The 24,708-nt window shown below is 51.5% G+C and overlaps 1 protein-coding gene across 3 annotated transcripts in view; it reads right to left on the bottom strand.

The window, feature by feature from the left end:
* GRK5 (G protein-coupled receptor kinase 5) overlaps positions 1-24,708 on the bottom strand; it is a 212,199-nt gene that overhangs the window by 103,404 nt on the left and 84,087 nt on the right. For all 3 annotated transcript variants that reach the window (XM_025467402.3, XM_025467403.3, XM_035707738.2), the window contains exon 2: positions 9,781-9,876. In XM_025467402.3, coding sequence (XP_025323187.1) covers positions 9,781-9,876 — 96 coding nt within the window. The remainder of the gene's footprint in view (positions 1-9,780; positions 9,877-24,708) is intronic.

Raw genomic sequence — 24,708 nt, 5'->3', positions numbered from 1 at the left:
CCGAAACAGTGAGGGAACGCGTGCCATGGAGTCAGGTCACGGGGAGAACTGGGCAAGTCACTTCTCTCTCTGGGACTCAGTTTAGTTTTCTGGAAAATGGGAGACCTGGCGTAGAGCAGTTTGAACCAGGTTCAAACCTGGTTTTAACCCTGGAATAAGATCTTACAAAGAGGCCAAAACATGGAAGATAAGAAGAAACCCTAATCAGTTAGAAGCCTGCCCTCGATCATCCCCCTTTCCCTGCGGAGCAGCTTTTGAAAACAATTGCACATCGTCTGTGAAATCTTTATCGGTAATCCGTTCTAAGACTCTCCAAACCCACCAGCTAGGATCACTGAGCATCTTGCAAGCACCAGGCTTGTGCTCAGCCCCGAGGACTTGACCCCCTGCCTTCAAGAGGCGGCTGGTCTTGGTGGAGAGGTGAGACGAATACCCCAGAACCCAGTGGGCGGACAAGCCAGGCTACTGCCCTCTTCCTCCTGAGAGCTACAGCTGCAAACAGGTCACCTGATGTTCTAAATCCGCCACATCTAAATTTATCTTGCCCTCCAAGGACGAGCAGATGCTGTGCCTTATCAGAGCATGGTAAGTGGCAGAATGGCAGACGTGACGCGCCCTTATCACCCCAAGGACGGGAATGACGTCTGCAGAAAGACTTGGTCTCCCTGACGATGAAATCAAGAGCTCACATGCCAGCAGGCCTAGGGGGACTGGGTCACGCAGGCCCTCAGGTGGGGTGGGACCCAGCCCAGGAGCCCAGATTCCTTGCGAGACTCTCTGTGTACCTGAGGCGGGGGAGGGGAACCAATGGCCCCCAAGGAAGGGCGCATGAAAGGGAGGCTGTTCCCTGTTGCATCCCTGCTTAGGGGGTGAAGGGGGCACCCGAGGCATCTCATTCCACACAGGAAGAGGAAGAAAGAGGGCGCCTGGGTGGCTCAGCTGGTTGAGCGTCTTCCTTAGACTCAGGTCATGATCTCAGGTCCTGGGATGGAGCCCCGCGTCAGGCTCCCTGCTCAGCTGGGAGTCTGCTTCTCCCTCTCCCCACCCTCCACTCATCCTCTCTCTTGCTATTGCTCACTCTCTCTCTCAAATAAATAAATAAAACCTTTTAAATTAAAAAAAAAAAAGGAAGAGGATAAAGGGAAACACTCATGAGTACTACCAGTGTGCAGACAGACCACTGGAGGCTGGATGAAGGGGCCACTGCTGGTCAGCAAGCAGAGCTGGGCAGCCAGGAGGAGGCTGGACTCCAGGGTCAGACTGGGCTGATCTGGGCCTGGGCTTCCCTTCGTAGGCCAGGGGCCCTGGACCCCACCTGCCAGAGGCTACAGGGTTCCTGCCTGCCAGCACCCAAGCAGAACAGAGCAGGAGCCCCTCAGCCACAGTCCTGCAGATCTGCACAGAGGATGAAGCTCTGACCATCCTCCTGGAGCCCATGACTCAGTAAGGGACACAAAGTCAACAAGGAAAGAAGGAAATGGTGTCACTGTCCCTCTGTCCCGCTGTGGAATCAGGTTGGGGATTCAGTATTCATTCAACTACACAAATAACATGCCAATGCATTCTCCTTTTTAAAAACCACCTTACAGGGATCCCTGGGTGGCTCAGCGGTTTAGCTCCTGCCTTTGGTCCAGGGCATGATCCTGGAGTCCCGGGATCAAGTCCCACATCCCACATCGGGCTCCTTGCATGGAGCCTGCTTCTCCCTCTGCCTGTGTCTCTGCCTTTCTCTCTCTCTCTCTCTCTCTCTCTCTCTCTCTGTGTGTGTGTGTGTGTGTGTCTCTCATGAATAAATAAATAAATTTTAAGAAAGCACTTTACAGGGGCACCTGGGTGACTCAGTCGGTTAACTGTCTGCCTTTGGCTCAGGTCATGATCCCAGGGTCCTGGAATCTGGCCTCATGTTGGGCTGCCTGCTCCACAGCTGCCTTGCTTCTTCTCCCTCTGCCTGCCACTTTCCCTGTTTCTGCTCTGTCAAATAAATAAAATCTTTTAAAAAATAAATAGAAATAGAAAAATAAATAAAAACCACCTTACAGATAAAGCTGATGTCCCCCTCTGACCTCCACACCTTCCCATGGGGTAACCATTGTTAGGACTCTGGGGTGCAACCTTCTAGAACATCCACATGTCCTTTCAAGAGACCCAGCAGACCAGGGGTCAGGGCAGGGTGCAATACTATAGGCTTCTTAAGATGTGCTGTGGGGTTGAGGGCTGCAAAAATCAGGGTGGGCCTCCAGAAAAAGGAGCCTGGAGGCAGGGGCTCAAGGAAAAGTAGGATGCAGATGACCCCAAGGCAGGGGTCCCTGGGGACTGGATCCATGTGATGTCAGCACAGAAAGAGCTAGCCCCATTCATCATTTGCAGTCAATTCCGCTTCTTCGGGAAACTTTCAAGCCCTTCCAAAGGATCCTTACTTTTGCCCTCATACCACTAGTGCCACAATAATGATGATGATGATGATGACAATGACAATGAAATAATGGCATGTGCTAGGCACTCTGCCGGCCCTAACAACAGTTCTACTGCACTGGCATCACTGTTTCCATTTTACAGACGACAAAACCATGGCCCAGAGAAATTAAGCAAGTTGCTTAATGTCACATGGCTGGGGCCAGCAGAGCCACCACTGACCACCAGTGCCAATGATGGACATTCCTCCATGAGACTGCATGGCTTCCACAGCCAATGGTATGGCCATTGTGCCTACAACACTGCCCAGCACATATTAGGGTCTCCACAAGTATTTATAGGCTGATTTTTTCCTTAAGGACCATAAGCAATGTCGAGTGAATAATCAGGCACTAGATAGTCCAAGGCAATCCTCATGCTATTACAGTGTTGGCGGTTTTTGTTGTTGGTTTGCTTTTTTTAAGTTAGGAATCTAAATCTACTTCTAGGAACCCCCTACAGCCTAGAACTTCTGCTCCTGGAAAGAGTTAAGGCGTTGGCAAGAGGCTGTCCCACAAGGCAAACGAAATGTCCCCCATCTGTCTGTGAGAGCACAGGGTACCACAGCAGCTACTTGCTGTGAATGGCCTCCTCGTGAACGTCAGTCCCGCCAGGGGGTGGGGAGGGGGCCTTGATTTATTATATGGCTTTTGGACAGTTCCTCCAGAAATACTGCCAAACAGTGGAATAATCAACTCTTTCACTCAAACCCCTCATATTTTTTTTTAATGAAAGAATAAAGTACGCAATGAGCCTGAACTAAATAAATAAAAATGCCACACTTTTGCCCAACAGAACTTTCTGCGTCACTGAGGAATATTTGCAGACCTCAACAATCTTTTATCTTCACAATGACGTTCCAGCCTTCTCAGCGTTGGACTTTCTGAGAACTTCTTTGATTTGGGTTCTCTAATTACGAGAATAATTAGCTTATTAACTAATAATGTCATTATTTGATGCTGCTTTGAGCAGACATTAGAGAACCCCTTCCTCCTCTTGTGCTCTGCCTACCGTCCACCAGGGCTGTCTGAAGTCAGTTGCTCATGTCTGGGCTCACACTGGAAGCAGACATGTGTAGCAGGGAGTTTCTGTCTTAATACTCACTGCTGACAATCACAGGTCTGGTTTCTGGGCTGGGTAGGGAGACATTCAGCCACTATCCATCCATCTGTCCACCCACCCATCCACCTACCCATCCATCCATCCACTCACTGTGCCAGCCATGGAGACCTCAAGATAGAAAGGACATGATCCATGCCTTCAGGGATCTCACACAAAGAGATGCCCTGGGAGGCTCAGAGTGATGCTCCTCCTCCAGGAATGTTCCTGATGGATAGAGACTCTCAATTCTTCTCTGGCTCAGCATCCTGTTCCTCCATCACACAACATTCTTGATTTGTTATCACCTCTTTATTTCCATCAGTCTCCTGGGCAAAGCCATGAATGAGCTCCAGGAGAGCAGGAACTAGACCTGTCTCCCCAGTGGGTGGTGCATAGTAAGTGTGCAATAAATACCTGTCAAGCAACCAAATGAACATGCAACCCACTCTCATGAGATAAAATGAAAACCAAAAAAGACCAGCAGAAATGTCTATCCTTCTTGGTGCCAAATGAACCTCTCTGCTTTGAACACTGGTTGGGGGCTGATGCCCAAAATGTTTATGAGTCGATATGATGCTGGGGAGTGGAAAGCCATAGCTCAGGGCCTTGGGGTCCAGACTGTTCTGGGCAGGTCACTTCTACTCTTGGAGCCTATCTGCTCAGGTCTGAAATGGATGGTTGGATAAGATGCTTTCAGTTCCTTGAGCTGGAAACTCTGAAAACCTCACATCCCTGTGAGGACTAATCAAACTGCAGAGGAAAGAGGCCCTGGGCCACTGTGGCTGGCCTCCCCTACCTCGTAGATGTGAGACCAAGGCCCGGTCTTATAAGTATATGAAGCTTCCTGACCTACAGAGTAAGAGTTGGGGCAGGGGTGCTAGAACAGATGCTTCCTAAGTCCAAACCTCCAGGACTCTAAGTGGAGAGCGCTGGCTAGGTCAAACTTGAATATGGCAAACATGTGTCATCTATCTTTTTAAAGAGCCCTGACTCCCACTACTGCACACCTCATTCACTCCTTGATTCACCTGATATCTAGTGAGCCCCTACTGTGAGCCAGGCACTGTTCTTCTGGTGAACCAGATAAGACATAGTCACTCCAGTTGTGGGATGCCCAGTCTAGTTGGGGAGACAGGAAATACACAAGTCAACAACTAAACAAAAGATGATTATAGATGTAGTTATGGGCAAAGAACATTAAGAAATTGCTCTGTGTGACAGGCAGCAAGTATTGGGAGCATGGGCCTCCTTTCTAGAAGCTGGTGGTGAAGGCTTCTACCTGAGGTGAGACCTAACTGGCTCCCTGGAAAAATGTAGGGAAGAGCATTCCAGGTGGAGGGAATGGCAGGTGCAAAGGCTCCAGGCTGGAAACACACTTAGGGGTATTTGGAGAACAGAAAGGTGCCCCGTGCAGCTCATGAATGGGGCAGGAGGGAGGGACCAGAAACAAAGGTGAGGGCCGGCTTCTGTAGGGTGGGATGGCAAGGACACTGCCAAGAAGCCTATGGATAAGATTTAGGGGGGGTCCATGGACTTGGATGGAGAAAGAAGTCATCTCTCTTTCACTGGCCTCTCCCTGAAAACCAGGACTTCCTTCAGTCACGAACGTCGACAACAGCCAACAGTGATGTCAACGGTGCCAGGAACCGCTCAACAACAGGAACTGCTCATCCATTCATAACACCACTGTTGCAGAATCTGGAAATGTCACTTCTGCTCATCACAAATGCAGTTACAGTAGCCGTGAGACCAGCTATTGGACGTTATTATTTAATGTCTTAACAGAGAAACACATATTTTCCAATATCATAAATTTGAAAAGTATCTAAAAACTGAATCTGAAAAGAACTGCTTTCCCTTGTAACCCTCTATATTTTGTTTCAGTAAAGAAAGAGCAGTGTTCTGAGAAGGGGTCCCTAGGCTCTGCCCAGTGGCCCGAGTGCTCACAAGTCACAGTAAGGACTTTGAGGTTGACTCCAGGCAGGGATGGAGCATGGCTGTTTCAACAGGCTTCATGGCCTACACTTTTCGTGTTTTAAGTCTCCCCTGGCTGCCAGGCCTCTGATTGTGCAGGGCAGTGCCAAGGGCAAGAGAGGGAGTAGCCTCCCCTGACCACAGTCCTGGGCTGTCAGGAGGGGACAGCGTCCCCGAGTTCTCATGGGCTCTGCTCTGCCCTCTGATGAGGAGCCTGCCCACCTCTGGGCCCAAAGGAAGGGCCCACCTCCGGGCCCTGTCATTTGGCCCAAAGCCATCCTGGGGCATCCTCCCAAAGAGCTTCAGAAAGTGAGCTCCTGGGTCCACAAGAAAAATAAATGCGGCATTCACCACTGTTTGGTTTGCATATTGGTCTAGAAAAGAAATGAGATTTTTATTCTAGAAAGACTTCCAGCAGGACCCCAGCAGAGAGGCCAGAGCGTGAACACTCAGAGAGGCCCAGGCACGGAGACCCACTACCACGAGAGGCAGCCCCACAGTTTACGGCTGTCTTCCTGTTTTCCCCGGGCCTCTCTTCACACTGCTCCCTCACATACAGAGTCTTTTCAATGCCCTCCAGGGGAACAGAAGAATCCATTTTCACACACCAGCACGCACGTTTCTCCCCCGCTCCCCGGGGAGTGGGCCCTGCCAAAAGGCCTGTGTATGGACACACAGGGACAGATGGGGATGGAGCCTGTGGGGTGGGGTCCTCAGACTGAGAAAAGCAGCAGCTCAATCCTCTCTGATCCCAGACACCCCAAACTGGAAGTGAGAGGCGGGCCAGGCCAACCGGAAGGTGAGGGACATGTGTGGTGCTTCTGGGGTAATGCCTGGAAGCCTTGTGGGGAACAAGGACGCAGGGTGGGGTATGGAGGGTCTGGCTTTGGAAGGAGGGGCTGGGAGGGGCAGGGCTGGTTCACCTCGAAGGATCAGAACAGCATCTGAGAGAAGAGAGGAAGTGGGCACTGGGTCTTTGGAACCAGGCTAAGTGAGCAGGAAGGGAAAGTGAGTCACCCACGTCACTGGTGGGGACCAGCTCAGAAGAGTGACCGCTCTAGCTGTCTTTTCAGATCTGTGCCCCTTTTCCACAGCTTTGGTTAGAAAGAACAGGCTAGGTGCACCTGCGTGGCTCAGTGGTTGAGCATCTGCCTTTGGCTCAGGGCATGATCCCGGGGTCCTGGGATTGAGTTTCACATTGGGCTCCCCACAGGGAGCCTGCTTCTCCCTCTGCCTATGTCTCTGCCTCTCTCTTTCTTTGTGTCTCTCATGAATGAATAAATAAAATCTTAAAAAAAAAAAAAAAAAAAGAACAGGCTGAGTTCTGTTTTTCTTGGGAGGGGGTTCATTTTTATCTGCACCCATTAGCATTTCTGGGTTGTGAGTTTCTCCAGCACTAGGTCCCTGTGAATAAGGGAGACAGAAGAGAACCTAGGAGCTCGCTGGCACGTCATTCCTCACATCCCTGAGTCTCTAGTCAATCTGCCTTCTTCTCCCCACTTCCTAATTTTCAGCTATTTGTTTCATATATAATGTCCAGAGCTTTTGCCTGTCCTTGGTGGAAGGGTAGGGGAAGGCGCACCTACTCTAGCGTGTCCGCAACCGAAGTCCTACATTTCATATTGTTATGTTTTATATTTTTAAGAAACACATTAATCAAATATAGCAGAATGCTCCCATTTCTTTAACCCTCATGGCAATTACAGGAAAGCCCTTATACAGCGTTCAGTACTCTTCCATTTATTGGAAACACTGTATAAATTCAGTGTTCCTCACACCCTTCCATGCTTTGCTCACTCATCCACCCAACCATGGTACCAGGTACACCCTGGTGAATTTAAAGGATCCTGCCTGAAGAGCCTTTCACACTTGAGGTGAGCAGACAGCTGAGGCAGGGTGCTCCCACAGAAGAGGACAGTGTGCACTGAAAGATCCTCACCAGGGAGCTAAGTCGAATTCTCTGAGGAAATGGTCATGGGGTCTGACTGTGCCCCACAGGGCATTCTTGGTACCGCCACCTGTGGGCAATCTACCCAAAGGCAGAAAAGCAAATGGCTTCCCAAGACCAAGCTTTGTGGCCAACACTTCCCAAGTAAGCTGGCTCTCACCCAATTACCTCACCTCTCTACACAGCTCCCCACTTCAGGGAGGGCAGTGGTCTTGCCTATTTCAAACTCCCTCCTCCAAATTAGCACCCCAGAAAGGTCTCTTGCACCAGTCCTTTGGCTGTAAGCATGAGTGGGAGCCATTCACTGAGCCCAGTGAGGAAAACCAGGCTCAGCACCTAGGACAGACATTCCGGTCTCTGGTGAACTTGCTCATCCTGGACAAGAGAGGACTTGTCTCCCCAAGGGTGTATGACAACCATAGCAACTGAGGTCCCCACCCCTAGGCTCTATTGTCTCCAAGTCTAAATTAGCACGAAGAACAAAATGGCCCCAGGGAAATAGTGGCCAGACTCCAGAGAGGCTCTTCCTCCCTTTGCTCTGAAAGCCACTTGGAGTTTAGCTGGCAAAACTCTCCCAGCCCCAGGAGATGTGTCCATCTTCTTTCCCACCCTGCCCCATGTGCCTCCAGCATCAAGGGTGGACACAGCACCCCCAGCATGGGAAGGACACAGCAGAGTGGGGGCTGCTGGGCATTCCAAGAAGAAAGCTGGAGTGCTAAGGGGAGGGAAGGTGTCCTGGACTCCTGAGGAGGGTTCCAGGGAAGCCCCTAACACACATGATCTTGTTTGACTGGGTTCATGAACACTCCTTCCCCCTGAGGAAATGAAGGGTCAATAAGATTAAGTGATTCATCAAGGGGCTCATAGAGAGGATGGGATTTGAACCCAAGTCTGTCTGAACCGAGACCCCTATCCCTTAGGCCAGCTCCACTGGCCCTAAGAACACCGTGGGGGATCTGATCTGACAGGCAGGTCTTGAGGACATTTCCCCATGCTTTAGCACCCTACCTACCTTCTTCACCTGCTCACATCTGCCTTCATGTGGTACAGGTGGCTTCCTTTTGTTTGATAAACACTAACTGAGTTCCTCCCTTCATGGTGGGCAGGTGGGGCACACAAAGCAAATCAGTCACTTGCTGTCACAGAAAAGCAGAAGAATCTGGAAGGTGAGCCAAGTAGCAAGGACTGAGTAGGCCTGGGATGCCATTAAGTCCTGTCTGGCCTGGGAAACTTGTGGGGGCCAGGCCATGGGGAAGAGCCATTCAGAAAAGCTAAGTGGTTGTGAGTGGCCTCCCATTTCATGGCAGGCACTGGGCAGTTCACCCACAGCCCCAGGCAGAATTACCAAGAGCAGCTAGGCCCACAGAGTTCTGGGTGCCAGGGCCACCCTGTGTCCAGTGCTCAATGGATCTGAGTATAATAAGAAGTGGTTCACATGCCCATGACCTCCAACAGTCAGGAGCAGATAAGAAGCCTTCATGTGGTGAGGGGGCAACCGCAGGGCACTCGAGGAGAATACCAGGGCCCCCACCAGTGTGGAGGAGCCCCATCCTGCCTGCCCCTTCCCTGGGAGCCCTGCGTCCTCATTCGGTGAGTTTGGCTGTGCCAGCCCCGTGAGAAGCAAGGCTCTGTTAGAGGCAGCTTGGCTGTGCAGGTGCTGGATAAAGAGGACTGGGCTGTGCCAGTCCCTCAACAACAGAAAGGAAACTCAGATGTTCACCAGGACCTCAGCTCCCAAAGCCTGCTTGCTCAAGTCAGAGCCCACCGGCTCCAGGAAAGAAGGGGGGAGGCTGTGAAGGGGCATTCAGTGCTAGGTCTGGCCCACCTCCACCATCCTCCCACAGGCTGTACAACTTTGAGCACTTACAGATCCTCAGTTTCCCCATCTGAAAGATGGACTAAAAAAAACAGTATTTGCCTCCAAGGGCAATTGGGAGATAATCCTGCCCAGCACACATCAAATATTTAATGAATGTTAGTTTCCTTTATTTATTTATTTTTTTAGAGAGAGAGGAGTTGTGGGGAGGGGTAAAGGGGATAAAATCCTCAGCAGGCTCCACGCCCAGCGTAGTGCCCAACCCAGGGCTTGATGACCTGAGCTGAGATCAAGAGTCAGGCGTCCCTGTCAGTTTCATCTTTATGTCAATTGGCCAGGATGTCAGCTTGGAGTGCCTATCTGGAATCACTGTGCTGTGTGAACCAGTTGGTTCATATTTGACTCACTACACAAAGAGTTTGGTGGTCAACAGGCTCCTTGCTCCCCCTCCCAGCCCCTTCCCACGCCCCCTCCATGCAGGACAGCTTACCTATGGTCCTTCGGAGGTCTTCACACTGGCTAATGTGAGGAAACTTCAGGATTTCCTTCCACTTCTTGCTTTTCCCCTTGCGCTTTCCTCCACCCCCTGCAGAAATGGAGGGAAAAGATGTCGGGCTATGTTGGTCTTGACCAAGGCTCCAGAGCCATTCCAGTGAGCCTGTCCATCAGCTTCATGGGCTCAAGGTCAAGTGAGTGACACACCCCAAACCCCAGCAGGTACATACGCTCCCTCCTGGCCAGCACCAAGCATGTGTGTTCTCTCCGCACAGTCAGGCCTACGCCCCTCACCCAGGTGCCCTATTCTTTGTCAACATGTTCCCCTGCTCTTCAGGTCCGCTGGGTGCCCAGTCGGTCTCTGGCCCAAGACTAGACCCTGACCTGCCTACGGCAGGGGCTGGACTTAGTATCACCTTTGGGCTCAGGAAGTCCTTGTGGAAGGGATCCACATGTGAGTGCACTACAGCCCCCCCGCCTCACTGCCTCATTTTGTCCTTTTGTTTTCTGTGAAAAGTCCCCTTCCCCAACTGGAGGCCAGATGTTGGGAGCAGGGACTTCGATTTCCACTTGTCTCAGGGTACCCACAAGCCCCCAGGGTCTCAGAGGATGCATTCTCAAAGCTGGAAGGACTCCTGAAGGACCCTGTCCTGCCTCAGTGTGCACGTGTGATGAACATGCACACACTAGGGACATGCACATGTAATTGTAAAGCACATGTGCACATGATGGGCACACATGTAATACACAGACACACACTAGGGACATGCACGTGTAATGCACATGCGCACACGATGGACACACAAACATAATGAACCCACACACATAACGAGTATGCAGTGGACATGCAGAGCTGAATGAGGTATATGCACAGGGTGTTCCCATCACCCACACTACTCCTTATCCGTGGGACAGCGGACAGATGTCAGAATGTTCAGGTGTGCAAATAGCAAGGGAAAGCACCAACTTAGGCCTGTGTCCCTGAGCCCACCAGCATTTGGGCCTCAGACCTGGAGGCCTCTCTGTGTCATGTGACCAGGACTGTCAAGGGACTGAGATGCCATCACCCACTCCCACCCCCAGAGCAGATTCAGATACCACCTAGCTAACAGTCACATAACCCTCAGGATTTGGGGATCTTAGGGGCGTTTTACTCTCCTTCATGCAGTCAACACCTCAATACCTGTGGAATTTGGGGCCCAGTTAGAGATGCAGGAGCTGGAGCAGAGCCTGGGCACCCTGGGCCTGCTCCCTGCTCTGAGGGGGTGTGCATGCCTCTAGTCTCTAACCCTCCCAGAGCAGGCCTGGGATCCTTTCTCCAGCCAGTGAACTGAGGGATATAGGAGGAGCTTAGCTTGTACCCACCCTGGCCCAGCATGTGCCCCAGGGCTGACAGGGAGCTGCTCTCCATGAATGAGGATTCCTATCAACCCTGCTGTCCTGGAAGGCTGAGGCTGGGTTTCCCATTAGTGAGTAGATCAGCTTCTGAGGCCAGGACCAGGACCCCTACCCTGAGAACTGGGAAGTAGGAGAGGGAGCTGATTGGGGTGGTGGGGGTGTCCCTTCTCTGCTCTCTGCTTGTCCTATCTTCCTTCCCCTCAAGTCTCTGCAGGAGGCAAAGGCCTCAGACTCCAAGGGGCACAGCAAGTATGTGCTGGGCACTTGCTTTGGCCAGGTACCATTTGAATACTATCTCATTAATCCTCAGAATGACTCTTTGAGTTAGAGGATCACTGGACCGATGGCACAGATAAAAGAATAAATGTCTAAGGTTGGGCAACTTGCCAGCTGATGGCCTATTAAATGCCATAGTTGCTCTTTCCTCTAGCTGGGGTCAACACACACGTGCACACACAGCAGAGCCCATCCCCAAGTCCTGCTCTGGGCCAAGCCACTCACATGTACTCTCTTAAGCCTCAAGTCTACAAGGCAGAACTATTATTATTTCCCCTTGACAGATAAGGAAACTGAGGCATGGGGAAGAAAGCAAGTGGTCTTCTTTAATGGCAGAGCCAAGACCCCAACTTGAATGGACTCTAGACCCTCACCTTTCTGTGTGTAAACCTTCCTTTGGGGTTCATTGAAAGCCAGGGAAATTCTCAGGGATCAAAAAAAAAAAAAATGGTGTCAGGCCACAGAAGTGATGGAGCACTGAGTAAGAGGAGTAGGAATGGAGATTTCTCTAGATGGGGCCCAAGTCTACAAGCTCTGAGAAAACACACCACCCCAGACGTCTGTAGACTTGTTCTGCTTGACCCATACATGGCTTGTTTGTTTGCCTGTTCACTGAACCAGCTGTCAAGATTTGAAATCATGAGGAGACTTCCCATGCAAATCTAGATTCTGGACTTTTCTCCATAACCAGGCATCCCACATGGCAAGAATTGGCTGGAGATAGGGAGCAGCTGCTCCTACGGACAAGCTGTGTGGCCTCCATGCAGGCAGCCTGCCTGGCATCCAGAGTAAAACATGTACACACACACCCCTTCCCCAGAAAATGGGACACCTTCTAGAGACATCAGCAAAGTTGGATGCTTCCCAACCACGCTGGAAGGTCAAGAATGGCCATCAGAAGCCATCTAAGTCCTTGTCCCCTCCCATTCCCACACTATTCACTTCCAGATCTGGCTGGAAGAAAGCACTTGTATGTGTAATAAAATATACACAACAGGACATTTACCATCCTAACCACTATTAGGTATGCAGTCCGGTGGCATTCAGTATATTCATCTTGTTGTACAACCATCACCACCATCCATCTCCAGAACTTTTTCATCAGCCCAAACTGGAACTCTATACCTATTAAACACTAACTCCTTCTTCCCCCCAGCCCCTGGCAGCCACCATTCTACTTCCTGTTTCCATGAATTTCACTACTGTAGGGACCTCATACAAGTGCAATGATACAATATGTGTCCTTTTGTGACTAGCTTATTGCACTTAGCACAATGTCCTCAAGGTTCATTTATGTTGCAGCGTGTCAGGTTTCATTCCATTTTTAAGACTGAATAATATTCCATTGTGTGTAGGTACATTTGGTTTTATCCATTCATCTCTTGATGGTCATTTGGGTTGTTCCCACTACTTGGCCTATGTGATCAATCCGGCTATGGATATCTGAGTCTCTGCTTTCAATTCTTTTGGGTATATTCCGAGCAGTGGAATCGCTGGATCTTATGGTAGTTCCACCCTTCTGTGGAACTGACGAAGCCTCCTTGCCAATAAGGACTACCAGGCTGTACCACATCAGGCTATACCCCAGCTCTCTGTGATCAAAACCCAGGGATGTGACTTCTGAAGAGGCTCCCCAGGTGATTCTCAGGTGGCCAGTCTATGGAAACCAGGGGTCTATTTTATACTCATATTTTTTATGGATTAATTTATTCATTAGGAAAATTAACACAGACTCGTTAATTAACTCAACCAATATATGTTGAGCATCTATTAAATGCCAAGCTCTAGGCAGGTGCTGGGGACACAGAGGCAAGCAAGAGACACAGGGTGTCACCAGCTCAGGGCTTCCAATCTAGCAAGGAAGATAGACATCAAAGGTTTTATGTCATTGGTTCTCAATCTGTGACCTGTCTCCTGGGGGTCATTTGGCAATGTCCAGAGATATTTTTGGCTGACACAGCTGGGGTGGGGGGTGCTACTGGCTCTAAGAAGGTAGAGCCAGGGGTGTGGTTAAATACTGCACAGTGAATGGGACAGCCCGCCACGACAGAGGGAAACCTGACCCCAAATGTCAATAGTGCTGAGGAAGAGAAACACTGCTTTATTTAACAAGCATTTTGACCACTCAGAAGTGCAGGGGTTGGGGGAGATGTTAGTAACAGGGCAGCCTGTCGCTGAAGGTGGAGTTAGGAAAGGAGGCAGAGGGAACCACACAGCCACCCAGGGGATCAGGAGGGAGAGGGAACCACACAGTGACCCAGGGGTGCAGGAGGGAGAGGGAACCACATAGCAACCCAGGGAGGGCAGGAGGGAGAGGGAACCACACAGCGACCCAGGGGGCTGCCCCAGGGCGAGGAGGCCGATTTCCCAGCCCAGCTGGGGCTCCTTTCCTCGCAGTCCCCGGAACAGGGCAGAGACCGTGGCAGGCAAAATAATGCTCCCCAAAGTGACCACGTCCTACTCCCTGGCTCCTGTGGATATGATAGGATACATGACAAATACAAGGATAACAGCAGGAACATCACCCCAGACAGTCTCGGTGGGCCCAATGTAACCATCAGCGCCCTTCCACGTGGAAGACGGGGGGACAGTCAGTCTAGAGTGATGCTGGGTGAGAAAGACCGGACAGCCACTGGTGGCTCTGAAGATGGAAAAGCCCTGCTGGAGAAAGCAGGCAGCCTCCAGAAACCAGAAGAGGCAAGAAAACAGATTCTGCCGGACAGCCTCCAGGAAGGCAGAGCCCTGCCACCACCCTAGTTCTAACCTAGTTTCAACCCACTGAGATGCATGTCAGACTTCTGACCTCCTGAACTGTAACTCAACAATTTGTGTTCCTAAAAAATAATAATAATAATAATAATTAATAATAATAATTTGTGTTCCTTTAATCCACTGGATTTGTGGTAGGAAACTACGACAGGGATGCTCTCAGCAGGGTGTCCCCCTAAATGGCGCAGGGATCCTGAATGGCTCCTCCACTCACTTGGCCTCCAGTTCCTTAAAAAGTCTCATGACCTAAATAAACCCTGCCCCTCCATAGCTCAGATGGGCGGGAGCAAGGTCTCACGTCTTAACCATAACCAAAACTCGCTTCAAAGAGGTCACCACTGGGGATCCCTGGGTGGCTGCAGGGTTTAGCGCCTGCCTTCAGCTCAGGTCGGGATCCTGGAGTCCCGGGATCAGGTCCCGCATCGGAGTCCCTACGTGGAGCCTGCTTCTCCCTCTGCCTATGTCTCTGCCTCTCTCTCTCTCTCTCTCTCTCATGAATAAATAAAATCTTTAAAAAAAAAAAAAAAAAAAAGAGGTCACCACTTCCAGACAAATATCTAGCTCTCTGGTGTGCTGCTGGGTTAGTAGATTGCATATCTGATACTGTTTATTATTTCAACCAGACGTGACTGTTTCTCAGGCCCCTGAGGCAGCGAGGCCCACCACCCTGCTGCCGAGGTTCCTGGCACGTCGTGGCCCTGTGGCACCAATTGCTCTAGGCCCACCTCCTTCCTTGGGTGTCAGGCCTAGAGCAGGCCAGGGCCACCACCTCTCCATCACTCAAGGAGGCCCGAGCAGCTGGGAGACAGTTCCCAGGCCCACCCCTCCACCCCTGGCCACCCATGCTCCTTGGCCAGGTTCAAAGCCCCTCACCACGTGGTCACGGTCCCCTCAAGCTTTATTTCCCTCCCTGTCATTGCTCTCAGGGCCTCAGCACTCACTGGTCCCTCTGGCAGGAGCATCTTCTGCCTACGTGATGTGAGTGTTCCTCATCCCATGCTTCAGGTCTTAGCACAGGCACCAGTTTCAAGGCCGTCCTGTGCACTACACCGCCACCGCAGAGGGCCTTCTCTGAGCTGGGTAGCTGAAGCGGGCCCCCTTCTCTGCCTGCCACTGAACAGCGTTTGGGAGGCCTAGTAGGTTGGGCAGTCTGTCTGTCTCTCTGTCTCTCTCTTCTTCACATACCTGTCAGTTGGCAGATTCACTTATCTGTTCTCCCAGCACATTTGGCATGTTTTCACTGGCGTGTCCACCCTACATGTGTGAAATCACTACCAGATTCCCAGCATCAGTCCCCACTTGTAATGAGTACCTGACAGCTTCCTATTTAGTGGTTTACTTGCCTATCCTTAGGCTCTCTGCTCGAGGGAAGACCATGGTGGCAGGAGCCTGGGTTTCTTTGCTCTGTTGCTCTCTCCTTGGCCCATAGTAGATGCTCAAACAGTATTTGCCAAGCAGATGCAAGCATCGTCCACCCCCTCTGACCCATATATGCATCCTCCCCCAGCCACCCGGTCCCCCAGCCCCATTATCCCTCAGGAGATGTTCCTGATCCCTCCACCTGCTGAAGCCCTGCTCCTTCTTCAAGCCCCAGCCTCATTCCCCTTCCAGGGCTTCCCCTGAGAGACAGACCTCTCTTGCCAAGCCCACAGCCCACTCCCAGCTCCACACAGACTTATTCAATGTCCCTCCAGAGGGTGGGGCAGCTACCACAATGCCCAGTTAATCACAAGCTTTCATTAAGTTAGGATGACTGGGTAAACAAACGTTTGCCGGAATAAATGACAACCTCCACCCACCCCACCCTCAGCCCTCTGAGGTTAGCCTGACCTGGGTGTTATGTACGTTTGGTGCTCATTCAGATGGCATTAGCCCCATTTTACAGATGAGAAGCCAGAGCTTCAGGGAGAGGAATTCATGCAGCCAATGAATGAACCCCCCCCCCCCATATGAACTCACAGCCATTTCTTTCCTTGAGCAACTTTAGGTTTTATTTGCTTTACTATCTGACCCATTGCTGCTTACAGTTTATCTTTCATATGCCGGAAACGAGTCAGTGAACTGGACATGGTCCCTGCCCTCAGGGACATCCAGCTCATTCCAGGTTTCAAAGAGCAGAGATGAGCAAGACTGCTGGGAGTGTGGCCTGGCAGGCAGAGGGGCTGCACGGAGGAGAGACAGCTCCAGCCAGAGAGGAGATGGCAGCCACTCAGGCCAGGCTGGGGGGCTAGACAAAAAAGGGGTCCAGCCTGAGGAGGGACAAGGCCAGGATGTCAGGGACATGGGCTGATCTCTGCCAGCTGACCACCCTGAGGAAAGGCACTAAAGGATCAAGATGGCAAGTCTTGCTCCCAGAATGGGAAAGAGTCCAAGGCAAAACCTGGAAAAAGGTGGGCAACGGGAAGATAGGAGTGCTCCCTGACTGGGGGGCCTCACCCCCCGCCCCCCCGCTGGCCCCATAAGAAGGTGGGGGGGGGGGCTTCCAGGAAGGAAATTGTTTAGCGAAATCATTTCTGCTTTCTCCTGTCCCCAGGGTCCCCCTGGGCAGGGCCGCCAGCAATGGCCTCTTACAGGTGCACCCCAGGAGGGCCAAGGGAAGTGTGCTAAGGAGGTGGCAGGGCAGGAGGAGGGGTAGGGGGCTCCTCTGGCAGCAGGGCAAGTCCTAGCAGGGCCTGGAGTGAGGTGACAATATGCAAAGGAAGAGGGAGCTACCATTTCAGCATGGGCCAAGCGCTCATAAACTAACTGGCATTCCTTTAGCTCTGGTGGATGCCCCCAGGGAAGAATAAAAGGATTCCTCCAAAAAAGCTGCCATGAGAAAGCTGTCACTGTGGGGGAAGAAACTGGCTTACTGTGACTCTTGTTGCTTGTACTGGGCTGGAGCAAGGGGTTCGCGCCCTGAGGGCAGAGGGCTGAGACAACACTGGGAGCCACAGCAGGCAGAGAGAGGCGGGCCCACGCCTACTCTGGGGGACGGTGCTGGGGCAGGGGGTGGCGGGGAGGCTGAGCTCCTGACAGTGCTGGCTCGGTGGCAGCTGGATCCCAGTGATGAGGGCCTCTGAGCACGAAGGAGCCTCCAGCCACCCAGGCACCCGTGGCCCGACTGGCACAGCAGAGTGGAGCTGCCGGCAGAGTCGGCAAGTCCACCTCCAAGTCCCCTCCTCCAAAGGACACTGGCAAAAACCAGCCACAGCAGTGCCCTCGTGGTCTGCGGTCTCGTTGGCTGGACTCCTCTGAGCCCCAGGGCTTCTCTTTCTATCCCTGGAAGGAAGTGGGACAGATCTTTGCAAAACAATTGACCCTGCGATTCTCATTAACCTTACACTGTGATGTATTTGATCTGGAAATTAAACAAATGTGACACTTCCTGTCTTCCTAGGGTCAGGGGACAGCCGGTTGGTTGGACACCACTGAAGTTTATCTTCACAACAAGATCATGAGGCAGGTCCTATTGTTGAACCTGTTTTGCAGATGAGAAAACAGAGCAGCAAGAACCTTGCCTCAAATCACTCAAGCGGCTGCATCCCAACGTGAGCCAAGAGCCCTCAACTCTTGGTCTAAAGTTCTTCTCTGCTGACAAATGAGTGGCTGATCAGAGGAAGCGTCCTTGGGGGAAGTTGAGGAAGCCTCTGTGCATTTGTTGGAAAGAGCTTCTTTCACAGCCTTGAGTCAGAGGTTCAGTGTGGTCCTCACATCAGCAGCATCAGCATCACTGGGTAACTTGTTAGAAATGCAGATTCTCGGGCCCCGCCATATATCTTCTAGGAGTGGCACCCAGTGACCTGTGTATTAATGAGCCTTCTGGGTGATTCTGATGTTCACTCAAGCTTGAGAACCACTGCTCCAGAGTTAAGAAGAGAGTTCCTAAACATCACACAGGAAATAGGAAGATGGGACCTCTTTCTCTCTCTCTCTCTCTCTCTCTCTCTCTCTGATCAGTGATTTCCGCCCTGCCTACTTCTAAAACAGATTAGAAGAAACACAGCGGGATTGGGGCAAACCACTAAAAAACATTCCTCCCAGCCCCCAGATTCAGTGATCCAGGGATCTGACAAGCACCAAGGGCCCTGTCACCTGCCTGACTTGAGTGTTCATCTCACACAGACACTTCACAGCTTCAGCCACTTACCAGGCCACCAGCCAGGGCAAGGGGCAAAATGTCTAAGAGCCCTCCTATTTCCAACACTCTCAGTGCTGGCCTACAGGGGTCCAGGTAGGTAAGTCGGCCTTGGGTAACCCCACTTCATGCCCCCAGACCTTGGCCTGGCTCCCTAACAAGTTGAGCAGGAATCCCCTCGAGCCCTCCAGTATTAGACACTCCCTCTATCCCTGTCTCTGCATTATGATGGCCTCTGGACCTTGAGTGTTCTGCAGATCCCAGGGAGGAGAGAACCATCTACGGAGACAGGCCTGCCAGGATCCACGGAGGACCTGATACATTGTGTGGGCCCTGAGAAGGGAGGATGTTTGCCTTTAGGACAGACTCACCAACTCAAATCGAAAACAGCATCGTTGAGTACAGTTCTAACTAAGGTTAGCAGGAAGAGACCCTAGTTTGAGTTGACCTGCAAAGAAGGAGATGTTATCAGGACAATGGGGGCTTCTAAAAATCCAGGAAAGGCAGGTAAGAGCAGTTGGGTTTGTGGGAGTCAGAAGGCCATGGAGACATGGAGAAGCTGGGGCTGGGGTGTGTGCCCCCCACTCCACCAGATGCCCTCGGCACACCTCACCAGGCTCACTTACCCCTGTGCCCAAGCCTAGCTGGCCACTGCTGTACAATGAGAAATTGGACTGGCTTTTGTCCCTGGTTCCTGGGAGGTGACCTCCAAGTCCTTAGAATTTTCCAAGTGATAGAGTATTGTTTTTATTCATGGTAGGCCCCCAAAAATGTACCCGAGTTTATGCTAACAAGATGGGGCTGGCCATGCCAGAATGAACCAACCATATGATTGGGCAGGTTCTGAACCTGGTGATAATATCCTGACCTCTGGGGAGAGACCTGGGGGTGAGGGGTGCTGGAGAATGAGTTCAGCTATGTGGCCAACAATTAAATCACTCTTGCCTAAGTAATGAAACCCCAATAAAAAGTCAGCACCGGGCTCAGGTGAATTTGCTGGCCGCTGGAGGAGGGTAAGGCATCCCTCACAAGCCCGATACATTTCTTTCTTTTGCTGGTTGGCTTCGTGTCCTTTTGCTCTGATAAAATTATAAATAAAGTGCTCTGAGTTCTGTGAGTCATTCTAGTGAATTATCATACCTGAGGGGGTGAGTGAGTCCCTGAGCTTGTAGCCAGTTTGTCAAAGATGGGTGTAGCCCGGAACACCCACATTTGCAGCCAGGGTCTGAAGGGAGGGCAGACTGTGGGACTGTGCCCCTCACCTGTGGCAGCTGTGCTAACTCCGGGATGGTGTCAGAAATGTATTCTAGGGGATCCCTGGGTGGCGCAGCGGTTTGGCGCCTGCCTTTGGCCCAGGGCGCGATCCTGGAGACCCGGGATCGAATCCCACATCGGGCTCCCGGTGCATGGAGCCTGCTTCTCCCTCTGCCTGTATCTCTGACTCTCTCTCTCTCTCTCTCTGACTATCATGAATAAATAAAATCTTAAAAATAAAAAAAATAAAATAAAATAAAATAAAAAATAAAAAAAAAAAGAAATGTATTCTAGCCATCAAGGACCCTCAGCCCCAGCTCACCACCTGCCTGCTGGAACCCTGATTCTAAAGTCCCAGGGAACAAATCTGATTGGCCAACTCGTCTCTTCTCTCCAGGCCACAAGCCATAGGCAAGCCCAGCAGCCCAGACTCTACACAATCCAATCAGTTCTGGCCTTTGCAGATGGGAGGCCTGGGGTAAGGAAGCAGGCCAAGTGAGCAGGGGCCTCCCTGGGCAGTGGCAGACATCACCAGACGCAGCAGGAGCAAGACCACAGAAACAACCACCCTTGCTTCTAGAACAGTTTGGGTGCGGCCGGCTGAAGGCATGGGATATGGAGGGAAGGGGCACAGTCTGTAAAGGTCCCAGGACTCTCACCTGGGCTTCCTCCTCCTGCTGCTTCAAGCTCCCCTCCACCACCCCACACAGAATAGCCTGTGGCTCTCCGGGGGCCTCAAGGCTCAGAAAAGTCAGCATCATGCTAATGCACAAGGAACCAAACTTGTTAGAAATCCAAATTATGTTGTAAAGCAGGTCTTTACAGCGCTCATGGGGTGCGGGGAGCATGGAAACTGGAAGGGCCTCTCTCAACGCACTTTGATCAAGGTCTGGGAAGTTCTCGAGTATCTTGGTGACTGTACGTGGGAAGGATTTCTCTCTGTGTTCCCAGCCACAAGGGGCTGATGACTCACCCGATCTTGGCCAGTCAAGTGGAAGGTAGTGTTACAATTTTGCCTGTGACGTCTGTGGGGCTAAGGAATCTGTTCAAGTCCCTTCTACCCAGGTGAGCTTTCAGGAGTCAGTTTCCAAAGCACTGCCAGCAGGGCTGGCTTTCCAGAAAATACCACCGTGGGGAGGCTGGGGGTGTTCTCAGAGGCGACAGGCAAAGCAGAGGAGGCCAGTTTCTTTAATGAGGTAGGTGACCCCTGTGTCTGCTGCTTCCAACCCTTGCCTTCCCACCACTGATATTTCTGTCCCACCCGCCTGGGCTTTGCCACCTTTGCCACCACCAGAGGGGCATGCCCGCTGAAGCTGATGAGGTAGGTGTGCAGCATCTCACTGGTTCAAAGACTCTCTTCATCAGGCCTGAACGGCAAGATTCCAATTATAGGACCCAGTTGGGACCGCAGCACTTGCATGGTCTCTGCCTCAGGGAACCCTCCTCTGTGAAGTTTCTAGATGCCTCTGAATCAAAACGACTCCTGCCCTCAGTTTCTCCATTACCACACACTGTCCCAAAGTGCTCGAGCTGGGAGGTCAGGACCTGGTGGGGCCCGGTGGACACACACTCATAACTATCCGCTGATTGAATGTTTAGGGGAAAACATAATGTGATGGGGCCACTGAAGGCATCCTGGCCCAGAACCTCCTGAGGTGGGAACTGTGCCACTCATGTGGGACCGAACAAGTCCGTGGTACCTCAGGGCAGGGAGCATCACGTAGCCTAGAGTCTTCAAGTGTGTTCAGTGCCTTCCTACCTGGCATAGGACCCCCAGGGTGGGCCAGAGAGGGAAGGGGTGGGGAGACACTGTATCTCTCCCCATCCAAGGCTGCCTGCTTTCCACAGCCTGACATAACCACCAACTTCACCACACGGTAGACACAGACCCATCTCATCACTGCAGAGACCTAAGGGACGGGACCAGAACACAGGATTAAGCCCAAGCTCTGTTCAAAACATTGCCAGGCTGGTGCAGGTGCAGCCAGGCCGTGGAGCCACCTGCCCAAAGTCAGTAAAATGAGGTGGCAGAGGAGGTGGGGAGGGCCCGAAGGCCTTTCCAGACCCTGTTAACCCTGCCTGGGAGCTGAACTCAGCTGTTTGGTTGGGGACTTCCGTTGTTCAAAGGGACCACTCCCCCCCAACAAGGCAGGCAAAAAACGTTTCAGTGCTGCTGCTGTCAGCCATGAGAACCTAAAACCTCCACTATGCTCACAAAAGGAAGTGCGGTGTTGAAGTGGTGTGAAGCATGGGGGGCGGCACTGGGCATGTGGGGCCTGTGGCCTGTGGGCAGGTCCCAGCACATGGCCCCCCTCCAGCCCCCCTCATGGCCTCACCACAGTCGGGTTTCCAGAGCAGAAGAACTTCAGCCACAACCAGAAGGATCCCGCAACCTCAAATTAGGAAAACCCAAACCAACACCAGGCCTGGTAAGTGGTCGCCATGGGGACAGGGAGACATGGCCCCTCTCCAGCACACTGAGCCCAAGAGCAGGGCAGAGAGGCTAGGGGACCGTCCCTCCTAGGAAACCTTGCTGTTGGAGGCAGTGCTAAACTGGACCACCTTGACCAAAGGCTGCTGCCCTTGAGTGACAGACAGCTGGGCTGCTTACTAGGGACTCTCCCGCACACGGCCTCGAGGCCTCTTCAGTGCAGTATAAGTGGGTAACCACAGCACTGTTTCTGAGCCACACAACACACCAGCTGTGTGGTCTTGCTAAGGCACGCACTGTTTTCTCCTGCAAAGGATGCTGCTGCTACCCAATTTGTTTTGCCAGGTTCAGAATTAGAGGCAAGTGTGCAGAGTTCTTAGCAACTAAGAATTAAATGTAGCCAGCAGCAGCAGCAGCAGCAGCATCACCATCGCCATCCCTACTACCGCCTCCATCACCATCACTACTGCCATCAGCGTCACCATCATCACCATCTGCACCAACTACCCTACCACCATCCTCCTAGCACCATCATCATCATCACCACCATCACCACCACCGTTACTATCACCATCCCCATTGCCACCATCCCAGCCACTACCATCATCACTATCAACATCACCACAATCACCATCACCACCACCACCTTCCTCACTACCATGATCACCACTAACAATACCGTCACCACTACCACCACCACCGCTGCCGCCACCACCACCACCACCATCACTCTCTACCACCAGTACCGCCACACGACTCTTATAGATGAGAGAACTGAGGCACAGAGCTGGCAAGGAACAGACAGGAGGTCTTAAGCCCAGATCTTCTGAATCCAAGTCCAGCCATCTCTCTATCTCTATCTCACCACTACTCCCCTCAACATGCACATATGCACGCTCACAGACCACTTCCCCATCAGCATGATGTCAGCCTCTGTCTGATGTTTGTCAGAGGGTGCCACAGGGAAGTCACGCAAGGGGCTACATGACTTGAACCCGTTACCTATCTAACCTCACTTGCCTTTACTCCCTTGCTTGCTCCCTCACTCCCACCACATTTGCCTCAAAGTCCTCAAACACCTGGGGCACCATCCCCCCTGACCTCTGCTCTAGCTCAGGAGTCTCCATGCATTTTCTAGAAGGGCCAGAGTCTTTCTACAAGAGACCCAGAGTCTTTGGGTCATAGACAATATGTAAACAAATGGGCAACAGTCCAATAAAACTTTATTACAAAAGCAGGCAGCAGGCTGGATTTGCCCCCACTGGTCTCAGTTTGCCTGAGTGTATCTGCCTGGAACCTGCTTCCCTCTCCTGAGGAGAAAATGTCCTCAGGGTTAACCCCTTTGCCTCCTTCAGGTTTTTGCACAGATCTCACTTTCTCCATGAGGTTGACCCTGACTGCCCCCTTTTTTTCTAATAAATAATTTGAAGTGAAATAAATGCAATAAGAAATTAACCAGTGTTAGGTGAACAATTAAGTGGAATTTAGAACAGTCACAATATTATGCTACCACCACCTCTATCTCATTCCAAAACATTTTTTCCCTCCAAAGTAACACCTACTGATCATCCTTTTTAATGCTACAGGCTGTGCCCACCTCTTCTGAAACCTTGTGCCTTTTTTTTACTTTTACTTTTTCGTTATACAGACTAACTTGTAACATTCTGTGTGGCTTATTTATTCTGCTCATCGCTTATTCCCTATCTCTGCTCTTCCCTCCATGAGAATGTAGGCTTCATGAGGGCAGGGATCTTGTTTTATTCCAAGCACCCAGAATGGTGCCCGGCACACAGTAAATGCTCAATACATCTTTGGTGAATAACGGATAAACAGATGGAGAGGAAGGCCCAGAAGAGAAGAGATGGTTTCCAAATGGACTTTAACACACACACACACACACACACACACACACACACACACAAGCACATCACACATCGTCTTTTCTGAGCCAAAATGGGAACACAACTGCCTTCTGTGGGAGAGGCAGGGTGCAGACAGCCTCCCCCGCCCTTGCCCTGGTCCTATCTCCTCCCATCCCTGTGTCAGCTATCCTAACCCTGATCCTAGAGCCCCTTCTTTCTGGGCAGCATGGAAAGAGAGGGTGGGGTGGGTCTCTCATAAAACAGGCGGGGTTGAACTTCTAACTCTTCTGTCCATAAGCTGAGTGACGACAGGCCACCTCACCAACCTCTCTGAGCCAGTTACCTGACTGGTGTCAATAATACCCAGATGCCCTCTGTAAGGGCAGACAGAGAATGTGGTTAAAGCCCTGGTGCTGTACCAGGCACTAACATGATTCAAACCCTGCTGTTCCCCAGCCTGGCTCCCCAAGGCACCCTTCCAGGGGCTTCCCATTGTTTTCTCTACTCTTCTGTGTCTCTTCAGTTTAGAGAAATCTCCTTCTGGGGAAAGCAGACATCTCATCCTCTTGCAAACACTGATGACCTTCTTTAAAATGTCCTTTCCAAGGAAAACCATATTTCCAATGTATTTTGGGGCTTACTACACTTTGTCCACACCGGTTTTCACAGTTGAGAAAGTTTGGCCACAAAAACTAACTTTTCACTGCAAAAGTAATCCTCTTCTCTCAGCAGAGCCCAAATTTGGTCACTTTTGTCTTCACTATGTTTTCTCTTGGTTAAAGAAGAGAAAGGCTGGGTGCAGGGAGGGGGGTGTGA

This window comes from Canis lupus, chromosome 28 (genome assembly GCF_003254725.2).
Source record: "Canis lupus dingo isolate Sandy chromosome 28, ASM325472v2, whole genome shotgun sequence".
Classification (NCBI taxonomy): Eukaryota; Metazoa; Chordata; class Mammalia; order Carnivora; family Canidae; genus Canis; species Canis lupus.
This window is presented reverse-complemented; position numbering and strand designations above follow the sequence as displayed.